The 15,552-nt window shown below is 36.6% G+C and overlaps 1 protein-coding gene and 1 non-coding gene across 4 annotated transcripts in view; one reads left to right on the forward strand and one right to left on the reverse strand.

Annotated features, from left to right (window-relative positions):
* SNTB2 (syntrophin beta 2) overlaps positions 1-15,552 on the forward strand; it is an 89,191-nt gene that overhangs the window by 34,898 nt on the left and 38,741 nt on the right. For all 3 annotated transcript variants that reach the window (XR_012075741.1, XM_006203741.4, XM_072967624.1), the window contains exon 2: positions 7,832-8,045. Coding sequence is in view for 2 of the 3 variants with exons in the window: in XM_006203741.4 (XP_006203803.2) it covers positions 7,832-8,045 (214 nt within the window). In the remaining variant the exon portion in view is untranslated. The remainder of the gene's footprint in view (positions 1-7,831; positions 8,046-15,552) is intronic.
* On the reverse strand, positions 3,127-3,199 carry TRNAT-AGU (transfer RNA threonine (anticodon AGU)). The gene has a single exon. It is a non-coding gene; the product is annotated as a tRNA-Thr (tRNA).

The following is a 15,552-nucleotide window of genomic DNA, read 5'->3' on the forward strand; positions in this document are numbered from 1 at the left end:
CCAGAAAGGAGGAGTAAAACCAGTTGATAAAGTGCATTGCAGATATGAAATGGTCAAGAATAAGGATTGAGAAAAAGGGCCTTTGGATTGGGTGAATCAGAAAATATGAGTGACTCTTCAGAATGCAGTTTTATTCAGAAGCAATTAAGGAGCAAAAGGAGAAAATAGAAACAGCAAGTATAAACTTTATTTTTGTTTTCAAGGAGTGGTAAAGAGAGGAAGGAACCAAGTCAGGGGTAGTAAGATCAAGACAAGGCTTTTCCAGTTTGGGTAAACTTGGAACTGTTTTAGGCCAGTGTTTCTGTGGAGTACTTGTCTCTCATGGGGCTCCTGTCTCTTGCTGTTCCTTCTTTCCTCCCCAGCCCTTTAATAGTGGAGTGTCCTCTTGTCTATGCGCACTTCTTTGGTAATGGTGCTCGAAGTCTTCTGTTTGTCCCTTTAGGTCCACTCCTCTTTCTCTACCTACTTTCTGACCCAGGATGCTGACCTGCATGGACCACATCAACAGGTTTCCTTACCCTTTGGCTTTTGTTGAGTTTAACCAGTATGGAGATCCAACAGGACACTGGGGGAAAAGAGGCAGTAGAGTGAGATTGGAGCATTTATCCTCTTGGCTCCCAATCTGCAGGGTCCCTGCAGTCTGGTGAACTGACTGAAGGTCACTGCTCCTCCCAAGTTAGTTCTCTACAGGACTCTCTCCTGGGCCTAATAACTACTTCCTCTCCTAGTCCCTTCAGGCCTGGGTGTAGAAACAGGATATCACGTTCTATTTTTCCTTGTGGTTTCCCTGAACTCTTATCCACACCTTTATAAATTGTCCTTTTATTAACCCCATGATGTCTGTTTCCTGCTGGGACCCTGACTAATATGGTGATCTTACCCAGTCTCGTGGCCTTAAATATCAGCCACATGCCAGCAGCTCCCATATTTATTGCTCTGGCCCAGATCCATCTCCTGAACTGCAAACTCATATCTGACTGCCTGCTAGATTTGATTGCCTAATGTATGTCTTAGTTTACTGACCTTTCCTTCTAAACCCGTTGATGGTGATTTTATCATTCCTGTTTTTTAGGACAAAAATCTCAATGTCATCCTCAGTTTCTCTCTTTTTCATAACCCCGCTTCACCAGTCTGTCAGGCCATTTGAGTAGGTCTACCTTCAGTAGAGAATCTGACCATTTTTCACCACCTCCACTCCTGTCACCCTGGCCCAACTCGCATAATCTCTCACCTGTGATAACCTTCCAGTTGGTCTTCCTGCTTCTTCCCTTGCTGTCTTTCACTCTATTTTCAACAAAGTGATGAGAATGATTAAAATACAAGTTAGATCATGTCACTGCTCTGCTCATACCTCTCGATGGCTTCCTATTTCAGAATAAAAGCCGAAGTTCTTTCAATGACCTACACTACCCATTCCCTATACCTCTGTGACTCCATTTTGTACTCTTTCCCCTTCAATTACCCTATGCTAGTCACATTGGCCTTACTTAATTACTGCTTTACCACTGTTCTTCCCTCAGGAATGCTTCTTCCAAATATCTCCATGACTAAGTCCCTCACCCCCTTTAAGTCATTGCTCAAATGTCTTCATAATGGAGTTCACCTAACCACCTTATTTACAGTTGCAGATTGACCCCCTTGCAGAGTCCTGATCCGCCTTCCTTTATTGTTTTTCCTTTTCTATAATTTTTAGTGTCTTATACTATATAATTTATTTCATTTTTTAATTATCATGCAGTAAAATTGGCTCCCCCATGTCCCCATATGGTATACAATTCTGTGAATTTTAACGGATGTATAAATTCTTGTGAGCATCACCACAATAAGGATATAGGACAGTTCTATGCTCCAAAAAACTAATCACATCTTCCCCATCCCTATCTTCACATAGTTTTACCTTTTCAATAGTAGAATCATACAGTATATAACCTTTTCTTTTTTAGTTCTTTTTTTTAAATTTAACTTTTAAAAATGTTTGTTTTTTGTTTGGGGGGGAGTTAATTAGGTTTATTTATTTACTTATTTAATTTAATGGAGGAACTGGGGATTGAACCCAGGAGCTATACCATTCAGCTATACCCTCCTCCCACGTATGTAACCCTTTGACACTGGCTTCTTTTACTCAGCATGAGCCTTTGAGATTCATCCAAGTTGCTTAGTGTATTGATAGTTCATTTTCCTTTTTATCACCGAGTAGCATTCTGTTCTCTGGCTGTACTGTAATTTATTCATTTACCCATTAAAAGAAATTTGAGTTGCTTCCAGTTTTGCCACTTAGAAATAGAACTGCTAAAAACATTCGTGAACAGACTTTTATGTGAACATGTTTTTATTTTTCTAGAATATAATTTACTTATTCATTACATTTATCCTTTTTTTTTTCATGTTTTGTTCACAAATGTATTATTCTAAGTTCCCAAAACAGTTCCTGACACAAGAGCTCAGTAAATTGGAGGCTTTGCAGTGTTACTTGAAAATGAAAAGGTATAGTGAAGCCAGAGTCACTGTGAACACATTCAGGGTTTTACATCACCAAAGCCTAGACTGTGCAGTCTACTCAAACTAAATGGTAAGAGACTTGAGCTGAAAGACACCTGCAAGTTAAGAATATAAAAGGCTTTTTACTGAAAGTAAAATAATTCCTTCCTAATGGTTTTGGTGGTTATCTATCAGATTCTTGATTTGGAGGTGGAGCTGGAGATGCGGTTGAGGAGAAGCTTTTTGGGAGAATACTTTAACAGTGATGCTGACATAACTCATTTGTCAGCAAAATGAAAAGCCTGATCTTCTACCCTAAGGTTAAGTCAGAAACAGACTTGCTTGCAAAAGCAGGGGAAAGAATGGCACCATTCTCCCCATATTGTCTGACCTGTTTAGTTTCACTTAACCTCATAGTAAAGGTTACTTGATGAGAGAAGAAAACGATAAGCGTTAGAGATAAAAGAGGAAAGTAATGATTTTATGAGAGATTGATGCTTATAAGGGAAATGATTGATTTACCAGAATACTTGTGTTTGCAGCCTATAGGTTAGGTCTGCACTATGAAGTATCTTTTGATAGTGCATTCTTTTTTTTTTTTCAGGGGGGTGGAGGAGATAATTAGGTTTATTTATGTATTTATTTTAATGGAGGTACTGGGGATTGAACCCAGGACCTCATGCATACTAGGCATGCACTCTACCACTGAGCTATACACTCCCCGTGAAGTATCTTTTGGATAAGCTTTTAAAAGCCACATATATGGCATTCAGTTTAAAATCAGGTGCTGCCTAATGCCCCAAACCAGGATACCAGTGTACCTTGTTAATATACATGGACCCCCTTTAACCCTACTTATTAGAGCATGGAATTCAGTAAGAATCAGTTGAATCTTAGATCCTATCCAGTGCATTATACTTTTTGAAGGCTCAACAAGATTTCAGTTTAAGGTGGTTCTGTGTTTAGTTTGAGCAAGGTTTCAGAATAAGTTTTCTTCCTTTTTTAAATGATGTGGTTTTTAAAAATATAAATGCTTCAGACTCAAAAATTTCAAATATACTGACTACATAAAGAAAAAAAGGCAATTCTATGCCCATATCTAAGCACTATTGATATTTTGATTAAAATCCTTCAAGATGTCTTTCTAGATATGTGTACAGTACATGTATGTGTTTTTCTCATTCTAAAGAGAAGGGATTAATTATATTGTTACTTTTAGGGTAGGGGGAAGCCCCCTTCATTTTCAATAAAGTGAGCAGTGCATAGAAGAAAGAAGATTAACTTCAGCATCTAAGCACCTAAGACATTATAAACATCAGAGTTTAATTAAACATTTTGAGGATGATCTTTAACTATCAGGAGAAGTAATTCTGACATAGATCATGGGTTCTGAGTCTACCTGAATGCTATGTGGGAGTGTAGAGGTTTTGCTTATCCAGCCAGTTACCCAGGTTAAAGCATTGTGGCAACTGGAGAGGTCTAAGGATAGGGCTTAAACAGAACACTCTTAACTTTACACCTTTTCCAAATCTCAGGTAAATTAGAAACAGACGTCTATTTATGGTTCTTCAGCCATTATGGGTAACCAGTTAGATGGGGGTGTCAATGCCATGGTCATCAACTCAGGTAAAACTCATTGCTCTTTTAATAAGGCCATGCAATAGGCTGTGTGTATATGACTGTTTTATTTAAGTATGTGTGCAGTAATCAGCTCATTGATGCTACTTTGTGATCAAATGAACTTCTCAGTACATCATAAAGAGGGCTTTTCTAACCACTGTAATATTCAAGTGTAGTCATCTAGCACAGCAAAGGAAACCAGAAGCAAAACAAGATGACAGACTATGGAATGGGAGAAAATGTTTGCAAATGATGTGACTGACAGAGGTTTAATTTCCAGAATATATAAACAGCTCATATAACTTAGTAAAATAAAAACAAACAACCCAGTCCAGAAATTGGCAGAAGACCTAAACAAGCAATAATCCAGTGAAAACATACAAATGGCTAATAAGCACGTGGAAAAATGCTCAATATTGCTAGTTATCAGAGAAATGGAAATCAAAACTACAATGAGGTATCACCTTACACCAGTCAGAATGGCCATTATTAAAAAGTCCACAAACAACAAATGCCAGAGAGGGCATGGAGATAAGGGAACCTTCCTACACTGTTGGTAGGACTGCAGTTTGGTGCAGCCATTATGGGAAACAGTATGGAGATTCCTCAAACAACTAAAAATAGACTTACGATATGATACAGCAATCCCATTCCTGGACATATATCCAAAGAGAACTCTACTTTGAAAAGACACATGCACCCCAATGTTCATATCAGCTCTATATACAATAGCTGAGACATGGAAACAACCTAAATGTCCATCAACAGATGACTGAATAAAGAAGCTGTGATATATTTATATAGTGCCATAAAAAAGAATGAAATAATGTCATTTGCCAGTAACATGGATGGACCTGGTGATCATCATTCTTAGTGAAGTAAGCCAGAAAGAAAGAAAAATACCATATGATATCAGTCATATGTGGAATTTAAAAAAAGAAAAAAGAAAACACTAATGAACTTCCTATAAAACAGAAATAGACTCAGACATAGTAAACAATCTTATGGTTACTAGGGGGAAGTGGGCAGGAAGGGATGAATTGGGAGTTCGAGGTTTGCAAATATTAACTAGTATATATAAAATATATAAACAACAAGTTTCTTCTGTATAGCACAGAGAAATATATTCAATATCTTGTAGTAACCTGTAATGAAAAAGAATATGAAAATGAATATATGTATGTATATGTATGACTGAAGCATTATGCTGTACACCAGAAATCATTGACGCATTGTAAACTGACTACACTTCAATTAAGTGAAAAGAGTAGTGATTTAGAATCTCTTTAATTTCCCCCAGTTGGTAATCCAGCAGTTAGTATATTGCCTTAAATGTTCAAAAAAGCAAGTCTTTGCCATTGGCAGTGACTGGAAATTTTAAGAATTTCTGCCAAAGTTGTTGTGATCTAATTCTCTCTTGAAAGCACAAAGCTAAGCTAAGGTATGTATTGAAATGCCTGAGTCAGCCACTCAAGGGATATACTGGCTGCACCCCTGGTCATTTTTCTAGGATGAAAAAATCTCCTTGGTGACCCGAGTCATCTAGCTTTTACTCTCTCCACCTAGAAATACACATAATTATACATAGAAAGCACACACACATATACAAACACATATGAACTCTATCTAAATGCTGGCATTAGCATTATTATATTTTCTAGAATTATGCTTAACTTCAGCAGATCTTATTTAATAACTTATAAGAAAATAATTTTGCCTATTCTACTGATTGCTGTTAACTTTTTTAAACTTCTCTAACTTTTTAATTTAGGGAAGTAGAAGAAAGACATCTATTTATTGAATGTTTAGTATATGCCTAGAATTTTTACTTGCTTAGTGTTACTGTCATTTTATAGATGAGGGCTTCAGAGCTGTCAAGTGAGAGCATACAGTTCTGAAGTAGCAAGCACAGTTAGTAGTTAGTATTTGAACCGGGTCTGTGTGATTCCAAAGGCCTCTCTATCACCATATCATATAGAGTGAGCTGTAGAATGCTAGGATTATAAAAGACTGTTATCACTATTATTAAGTAAAAAAAAGCAAGATGTGGAAACACTAAGCATAATATACTACCATTGTGTGTATATGTAGATATACATATGTGTGTGTGTATTTTTATATATGCTTACCATATCACTGGAAGACCATACAATGATTGCCTCCAGGGATGGGAATTGGGCTGCTAAAAATACACATTTTTTATTATAAAATCTTTTATACCTTTTGAATTTTGTTATGTGCATGCATTACCTATTTAAAAAAACCAAAATTTTAAAGACTGTTGTTAGCTGTGTTTTGAGAAGCATATCTGATCATTTTTTAGATTTAGTAATCTCTTTCTTAGTAAAGTTTCATAGGCTTATAAAGCTTCTAATGCTATAAAATATTAATACTAGCTATTATGACATTGATAAGGATTGATACCTTTCTAGTTTTTCAGTTCCCATGATGCTACTCTAATGACCTACCACAATGGAATTTGAAAGGAGGTAGAATACTGATGTAAAATATATTGATGTTTGCAGAGGAAATGGTGACTGATTTATCTATATTCAAGTATTTATTGACATTTCTAATGCTATTTTAGATTTTAATAATCTTCAGTATGTCTAGTTTTTGAAGTAAGAACACTATGCCTCAAATGACAGTGGTTGCCAGTCATGACTGAGGTAAAAGAAGTATTTATATGAGTCCTAAAGTTGAACTTAAAAAGGAAAAAGTTTCCCATCTCTTAAAAGCTATATTTTAATTTGGGGCTGCCATTAATGGAAATACCTTATTTTGACTATACTTTATTTTTGTACTTGTTTTTGAAAACTATAATGGTTTGTTTACATAGCTGTCTCCCGTACTATACTGGGCACTCCTTAAGGGCAGGATCCATGCCTCATTTGCACTTGAATTCTCAGTGGCTAACCTAATGACTGACACTTGGAAGGCAGCTAAAAATGTTGGTTGAGTTGAATTGACCTGAACTAGACATACATAGTTCTAGATTGGAGAAGAGAGAGAGAGATAATCCAGTCTGCAGCTATTTGAAGGGTTTTCATGTAGAAGAGAAAAGATTAAGTTTGTTCTTTATGGCCTCAGTAGTTAGCAAACCAATGGGTGGAAGTTTCAAGAAGTTTCTAAATGTTAAGAGTTGTCCAAAGCTAGATGGCGCTGCCTCAGGAGGTACTGAATCTATTGCCAGATTCATTCATGGATGGCCAACTACCAAGTGTTTAATGGTTCATTTTTTCCTTCACTCATTTATTCAGGCATTTACTGAAAAGACACTGGTCTAGATGTTGGATACCAAGATTGAATAAATCAAAAACCCTGCTTTCTGGGAACTCACAACCAGCCAGGGAACTGAAAGGATTTCACCACAGGATGCTTAGAGGTTGTTACAGAGAAGTAATGGTAGTACCCTGGAGAGAGTGGACAGGAAAGGCTGCTGAAGAGGTGGCCCTTGAATGGAGTTGACCAGACAAAGGGAGAAAGGAGTCCTAAGCAGAAGGAACAATATGCAAAGACTCAGAAGTTAAAGTTTTTAGAAAGAGAAATGGTATATCATTGGGATTACATGCCCTTAAAGCACTCTCCAATCCTAATATTCTGGGTGCTGGCTCTTTAACTTTGTGTATTTTTTCACTTCATGCCAGATAGTGCATGTATGTGTATATTTCAGTTGTCATTTTTCATAGGAAGCAAAAAAATACTAACCTTCTTCTTTGATTTCTGTTCGTAGTAAAGTTCATCCGAGAAGTAACGCCATATATCAAGAAGCCATCATTAGTATCAGATCTGCCATGGGAAGGTGCAGCTCCCCAGTCACCAAGCTTTAGTGGCAGTGAGGACTCTGGTTCTCCAAAACACCAAAACAGCACCAAGGACAGGAAGGTCATTCCTCTCAAAATGTGCTTTGCTGCTAGAAACCTAAGCATGCCGGATCTGGAAAACAGGTGAGCTGTACCTAAGGAGAACATCATACTTACAGCTTTGCCAACTTAAGAACTTGTTACAATATTACTTATGCATATTTTTATGCAGTAATAATGACTGTTGACAAAATTATGTAGAGGAAAACATCAATTTGAGATGAGAGAATCATTTTTGGACTTCCATATTTAAACTACTTCACACATGTGTGTACATATATAGATAAATTTTAGACAGATATCTCCTTATACTGTGGATATTATAAAGAGTCAGAGATCTGCATTATAGATCATGCTGCATCAACTACTAATGTGGCAAGTTATCTTCTCTTGACCTCAGTTCCTCATTTGTAAAATGAGAGAGTTGGGTTGGTTAATTTCTATGTCTTTCCTAGTTCTATAACCATGTGGGTTCTATGGCTTTGTCTTTATTAATGCTATGAAGTAGTACTGGTAAACCTAGTGTTAGGTTAGAGATTAGGGGGAAAAAAAGAGGTAAAGAAGCTTGTCCAAAGACATCACAGTGAAGGACAAACTTTTTATAATGTGCTTTTACTTTTATGGCCTGAATGCACAGCTGGGTGCCTAATCAGGATGGGATGGTTCACAGAAGACAGCAAGAAGCTAAATGACCTTCTTGGGCATTTTAGGCCACAGGGACGTGAAAGCTCGTACTCTGTAGTGTGTTGTGTATATGCAAGAAAGAGCTGAGCTCTGCAACCACACAGACCTTGGTTTGAATCCCTGCTAGAGCACCAGCTCGGAGGAAGTCTTCTGGGCAAGTCCCTTGACCTCCATAAACCTCCATATCCTCACTGGTTTTTTTTTTTTTTTTAAAGGATAATGCTTTTTAACTCAGCGTGTAGATTAAATAAGGTAACACACATGAAGCCCTCTGCGTAGAGCCATGGTAGCTTCTCAAGAAATAATAGTTTAAAAAGTCTTAATTCCTAACTTTGTATACATATTTTGAAAATTATACTGATACATTTGTATTGTTTTTGTTTGCTTTCTTTGAAAAGTTTAAGGCATAGAAATTACTTTTTGTTATATACAGGTTTATTTGTGAAAGATTGTGTGTATATTGAATCAAATAAATACAAAAAACAGCTTAATCTTTAAAGAAATGCTATTTCTATTTTTTTATGTAGTAAGAATCTAATTTGTAAACAATCACCTTGCCTCTTAACTCCAGATTAAATTTTTTTTCTCAAATGATCTATTAATCATGGACTTAAAAAAAAATTAGATGGTAGAGACCATAGAGAAAGAACTAGAATAGAGTAGCAATGTAATAAAGAAGAACAAATAGCGACTAAATTTGTCAACTGGTTGTCAGGCTGAGGAAAGTATTCAGGCTAAGTCTCTTCGTTATACTTCATTTCTTTGATTGAGAATCGATACCTGTTGTCTCTCAGTCTGTTCAGGCTGCTGTAACAAAATGCCAGAGACTGGTGGCTTATAAACAGCAGAAATTTATTTTTCACAGTTCTGGGAAATGATGGGAAGTCCAGGATCAAGGCACTGGCAGATTTAGTTTCTGGCGAGGGCCCACTTCTGGGTCATTTTCTTGCTATGTCCTCACATGGCAGAAGAGTCTAGAGAACTCTCTGGGGTCTCTCTTATGAGAGCACTAATTCCATCCGTGAGGGCTGTGCCTTCATGCTCTAATTGCCTTTCAAAGGCTCCATCTCCTAATATTACCACATTGAGGGTTAGGATTTTAACACATGAATTTGGGACGGGATGAGACACATTCAGTCTCTAGCACCTGTATTGCTGCTAGTAATTCTGGGTATTGGAGAAAAAGGCAAAGTATTATAAAGATTCTGTAGAACTCTGGGGTTGTGGGAGTGGGGAGAAAAGGAAGGAGGAAGGTGATATGACTTGGCTGTATTGCTGACAGTTATGCTAGTTTATTATCCACTAAGACATCTTTTAGAGCTCAGTAACCTTGGCCTTTATTAAAACTTGGGGTTGCATTGTCTTTAGCACATATGCTAAGGACATTTGATGGATGGTCAAGTTTGAAAGAGGTTTTCAGAACCAACTGGAGAGGGCAGTTTGGGCTACAAGAGTTGTACCACACCTTATTCTTCAGTCTACTTGACCATGGTGTACTATACAAGGAAAAAAGGTCTTAGAAGATTCAGGCTTTTGCAGATTATCAGTCTTAATGCTACAAAGTAGTTCATTTCTAATTTAATTGAAATACCAAATTTGCAAATGATCTGCTTTTTGTAAAATAAAAATTGGAAGAGATTCAAGGTTATTCTTATGTCACTTCTACTTGCATTCCAGTGTGCTTTCTAGAGAAAAAGAAAAGCAGTAGAATTGCAAGTACCTGGCAAAATTATCCATAACTTTGGTTATACCCACAGGAATGTGAACATCTATGTGTCTTCACAGAAAATATTCAGAACCGTTGACTAGTTAGACAGAAGTTAGGGTGATGGACTTTGTAACTTTAGCCAAGCTATTTGTTTTCCAAAAGCCTCAGTAGAAAATGAAAGATTATGTGAGGATTAAAAAAGAGAATGATTATAAAATTGGAAGAGTATGCTCTCAATATATTCTTATTATAGGTGCTGTTGGTGACCTTAAATGAATTCCTTAATTTCTATGTTTTCCTGTTTTTTCTTTCTGTAAAATGGAATAATAATACCCGTTCAACTAAACTCTTTAGAACTACTTCAAGGATAAATAAGATAATATCTATAAAACCACTTGGAGCTCTTTGATCCTGAAATTTATCTCAGCTCCATCAAAGGAAATGTCATGACAGGTAACACAGCTGCAACATTTAAAGCCATGGAGAAAAACAGTACATGTAGGAACAGCAAAAATAAGTTCATCAGGACATCTGTCACCAAGACATTTATCATATAGCAGCCTTATATAACTGACCATATTTCTCTTTGGAAATCTTAATCTTCCACATAGTCTTTTGTAAAACTCTGAGCCAAAAATAGGCTTAGATTTTCCCTAATCTGGAAAATATTTATGAATCTGGTTTTTAAGTGCTATGTAGGCAAGTGGCTTCCCATCATTCTTCTTTTTTTCTAACATTTTATTATGAAAATCTTTAAATATATAGCAAAGTCAAAATAATTTTGTAGTCAGCCCTCATTTTCCCACCACCTAGATTCTACCATTAACAATTTTACTATGTTTGCATTATCACACATTGGCCCATCTATCTGTCAATCCATCTTAATTTTTACTAATATATTTCAAAGTGAGTTGCACACATTAATATACGTCCCTCTAAATACTCAACCATGCATATGAGTAACTAGAGTTCAGTATTTCACTGTAGCTTTTTTTCTTCTGAGATAATATTTGCATACAATAAAATACACAAATTATAATTTTTGATAGGTGCATACAATTTTATAACCCACACCTATGAAGATACAGAATATTACCATTACCCTGGAACGTTTTCTTGTGCCCCTTCCCATTCAATTCCCTCTCTCAGCTTCTGGGGCTACTACTGTTCTTTCTATCACAGATTTGTTTCAACTATTCTCAAGCTTTATATAAATGTCATCATATCATATGTACTCTTTTGTGATAGAATTCTTTTACTCAGCATAAGATTTTTGAGATTCGTCCATCTTGTTGCATATGTCAATAGTTCTTTCTCTTTTATTGCTCAGTAGTATTATGTTATATGAATATATCACAGTTTCTTTATCCAATTTTTTGATGGACACCTGAGCTATTTCCAGTTTTCAATTAATAAAGTTACTATGAATTTTTTTGTACAACCTTTTTTTGTGGACATACATTTTCATTTCTCTCGGGTAAATTCTTAGGAGTACACTTTGCTGGCTCAAATGGTAGGTGTATGTTTGGTTTAAAAAAAAGAAAACTGCCATACTTTTTTCCAAAGTGGCTGTGCTGTTTTACACTTCCACCAGCAGTGTATGAGAGTTTCCATTGCTCCACATCCTTGCCGACATTGGTAGTATCAGTCTTTTTAATACGAACTATTCTGATGGCTGTGTAGTGGAATCTCTTTATGGTTCATCCTTCATTTTTTTGTAAAGTCTTCAATCTCTAAATCAAAAGCTTATTCTACATGAGAAGAAAACATCCTTTTGTTTTGTTTTGTTTTACTGTGTTGACTCAATTTCACTGTCTAGAGCTGAAAAAAAGTGATAACCTTCAGAATGAATAAATAAGGAGGAGGAAGTTTATTTACTTCCTTCACCTCTAGTCTTCAGGACCTCTCTAGATGCTTCTGATAGTTATAAGCGGTTCATTGTGGAAAGTGAAAACTAAATAAATAATGATAAAGTCCAGGGAGAGAACATGAGCCTATTCCTTAGCAAACAGCATTGTGGGCAGTGTGGAGTTCAGTGACGACAAGGTGTTCTTAAAAGCTGCTTTTGGGAAATGTAAATCTGTTACCTTTGAGCTGGTTCACAATGTCTGAGTTATCTTCACATTGGCTGTTTTCCTTGTAAAAGGTGAATTTTGGCTTTATGACATATAAAACAATATGATTATTACTAAATTGAACACATAAGTTATGTCAAAGACTTTATTAAATGGAAGAAAGAAGCAGGCTGGACTTACAGAATCCTATCCTTCTGTGTGCCTAAACATGATCTGATTCATCTGATCAAAATGTGATTGCATTTCTCAGGAAATCCTCAGTGGTTTGACTAGAGGCCAAAACTCTTCACACTCTAGCCGTCTCTTCCTCTCTCCTGTGGTCCCAAACAATTACTGGCAGACTGACTCCTAATTTTTATTAGCAGAGTTTTCATTTGAATTTTTCTTTTAAAACAGCAGTAGACTTTACGAAACACTTTGTCCCCTTTATCAGCTATAGGGGCTGCTTCTTCAAAAACAGACTTCTGGATCCTAGAGTCATCAGTCCTATTTTGGAGTTTCTTTTCTGTATCTCCCAATTTAATTTTCTGTTTCACAATCACTTTTTAAGAAACACTGCAAAATTTGTTTTTTCATGAAAAGATGGTCATTCTGTCATGGGAACTAACTTACTTCCTGTTTTCATCTTTTTCCAGCCTTGTGATCCCAGTATCTTCTCATGTTTAATCAGGTTTACTTTTATTTTATAATGGACTTACTTTCCATTCTTTCAGTTATTAAAAATTAGGATCTTTGACATTGGGATTTTCAGAGTTTATAGACTGTCAAAGGAACTCTGTCTAAGAGACTGTCCTAGGAACTATATGAGATGTAAAGCCTTTTTCAGAAGGTGAATGTTTTGTGGCTAGAGAAGGATGAACTGATTCCTGTCTTTAGCGCTAAGTAGGTCAGTAGGAGGAGTGAAAGAAATTTTTCATCATGATTTTGCGACTGAACTTTTAGCATGTGATTAAGGATGTTAAGCTGGTTAGAGTGCCATAGCAACCAGGTGGAAATAAATAGCCTTTATAGAAAACGACCAGCCTGATAGAGGGTCTGCATTAAGAACGTCTCTTCCACTCATTTTGGTGGGATGAGGGTGAATGTGAATATTTTGCTGGGCTGAGGGTGGGGCAGTCACTGGCCGTTGGGTGTGGAGCATGCTGAAACATTCAGCCAGCCTCTTTATTTTAGCTGCGTGCTTTACTCCCGCTCCCAGAGGCAACTGGTGCCTCCAGTTCTCCAGCCTCTTTGGGATTCTGCAACATGGACAGGCTCAGATTTGACTCTCCCCACTTTTCTTAGGTCTGCTAAGTCATTTAACTCCTCTGTCTGCTTGCCAGCTTCCAAAATTTTGTTGAAGTTGCTCTTCTCTTCTCCCTGAGTTTGGAGGATTATGCTTTTTTAAAATCCCCTTTAAAGTTCAGTGATAACAAAGCACAGTATATAAAAGAAAAAATTGGTAAGTTGAACTTCATTAAAATTTAAAACTTCTGCTCTATGAAAGACACTGTATATTAGGATTCTGCAGAGAAACTACCAAAAGGATGGATGGATAAGATAAGATAAGATAAGATAGATTTATTATAGGGATTAGGTCATGTGATTATGGAGGCCAAGAAGTCCCATGATCTGCTTCCTGTAAGCTGAGATCCAGGAAAGCCCATCATACAACTTAGTCCAAGTTTAGAGGCCCAAGAACCAGGAGAGCCAATGTTGGAGTTTTTTTGTTTGTTTCTTTATTGAAGTGTAGTTGATTTACAAGAAATTGAATATAGTTCCCTGTGCTATACAGTAGATCCTTGTTCTTTATCTATTTGTATATAGTAGTGTGTGTCTGTTAAACCCAAACTCCTAATTTATCCTTCCCCTCATTTCTCCTTTGGTAGCCATAGTTTGTTTTCTATGTCTGTGAGTCTATTTCTGGTTTGTAAATAAAATTTGTCTGTTTTTAGACTCCACATATAAGTGATACCATATGTGTTTGTCTTTCTCTGTCTTATTTCACTTAATATGATAACCTCTAGGTCCATATATATTGTTACAAACGGCATTATATTAATCTTTTTTTGTCAGAAGAGCCAATATTTGAGGGCAGGAAAAGAAGATGGATGTCCCAACTCAAGCAGAGAGCAAATTTGCCCCTCCTCTGCTTTTTGTTCTATTCATGTCCTCAATGGATTGGATGATGCCTACCTGAACTGGCGAGGGCCACTAATACTCAGTCTACTGATGATGCTAATCTACCCCAGAAATACCTTCACAGACAAATCCAGAAATGTTTTACCAGCATCGGGACATCCCTTAGCCCCGTCAAGTTGACACATAAAATTAACCATTACACACTGTTAAGAGAATGAAAATACAATCCACGGACAGGGAGAAAATCTTTGTAAAATACATATCAGATAAAGAATTGATATTCAAAATATACAGTTGGTTCCTAAAACTCAACAGTAAGAAAACAACCCAATTTAAAAATGGGCAATAAATCTGAAAAGACACCTCACCAGAGAAGAAATACAGATGACAAATAAGCATATAAAAGGTGCTCAACATCATCTGCCATTAGGAAACTGCAAATTAAAACAATGAGATACCACTGCACACATATTAGAATGGCCAGAATCCATCTGACAACAACACATGCTGGCAAGGATGTTCAGCAACAGGAACTCATTCATTTTTAGAGGGAATGCAAAATGGTGCAGCTACTTTGGAAGACAGTTTCATAGTTTCTCACAAAGCTAAATGTACTCTTATCATGTGACCCAGCAGTTGTGCTCCTTGGTATTTACCCAAAGGAGTTGAAAATTAAAAATTTCTGTCCAAACAAAAACCTATACACACGTGCTTTAATCATAATTGCCAAAACTTGAAAGCAACCAAGAAGACCTTCAATAGGTGAATGGATAAAACAAACTATGGCACATTCAGACAGGGGAATATTATTCAGTGATAAAAAAAAATGAGCTCTCAAGCCACAAAGGACATGGAGGAAACTTAAATGAAAGAAGCCAATCTGAAAGGGTTACATACCATATGATTCCTTGGAAACAGTGAAAAGATCAGCAGTTGCTAGGAGTTAAGGGTCAGGGGTTGAGTGCTGGAGGAATCAGTAAGTGGAGTACAAAGGATTTTAAGG

Source organism: Vicugna pacos, chromosome 9 (genome assembly GCF_048564905.1).
Source record: "Vicugna pacos chromosome 9, VicPac4, whole genome shotgun sequence".
NCBI lineage: Eukaryota > Metazoa > Chordata > Mammalia > Artiodactyla > Camelidae > Vicugna > Vicugna pacos.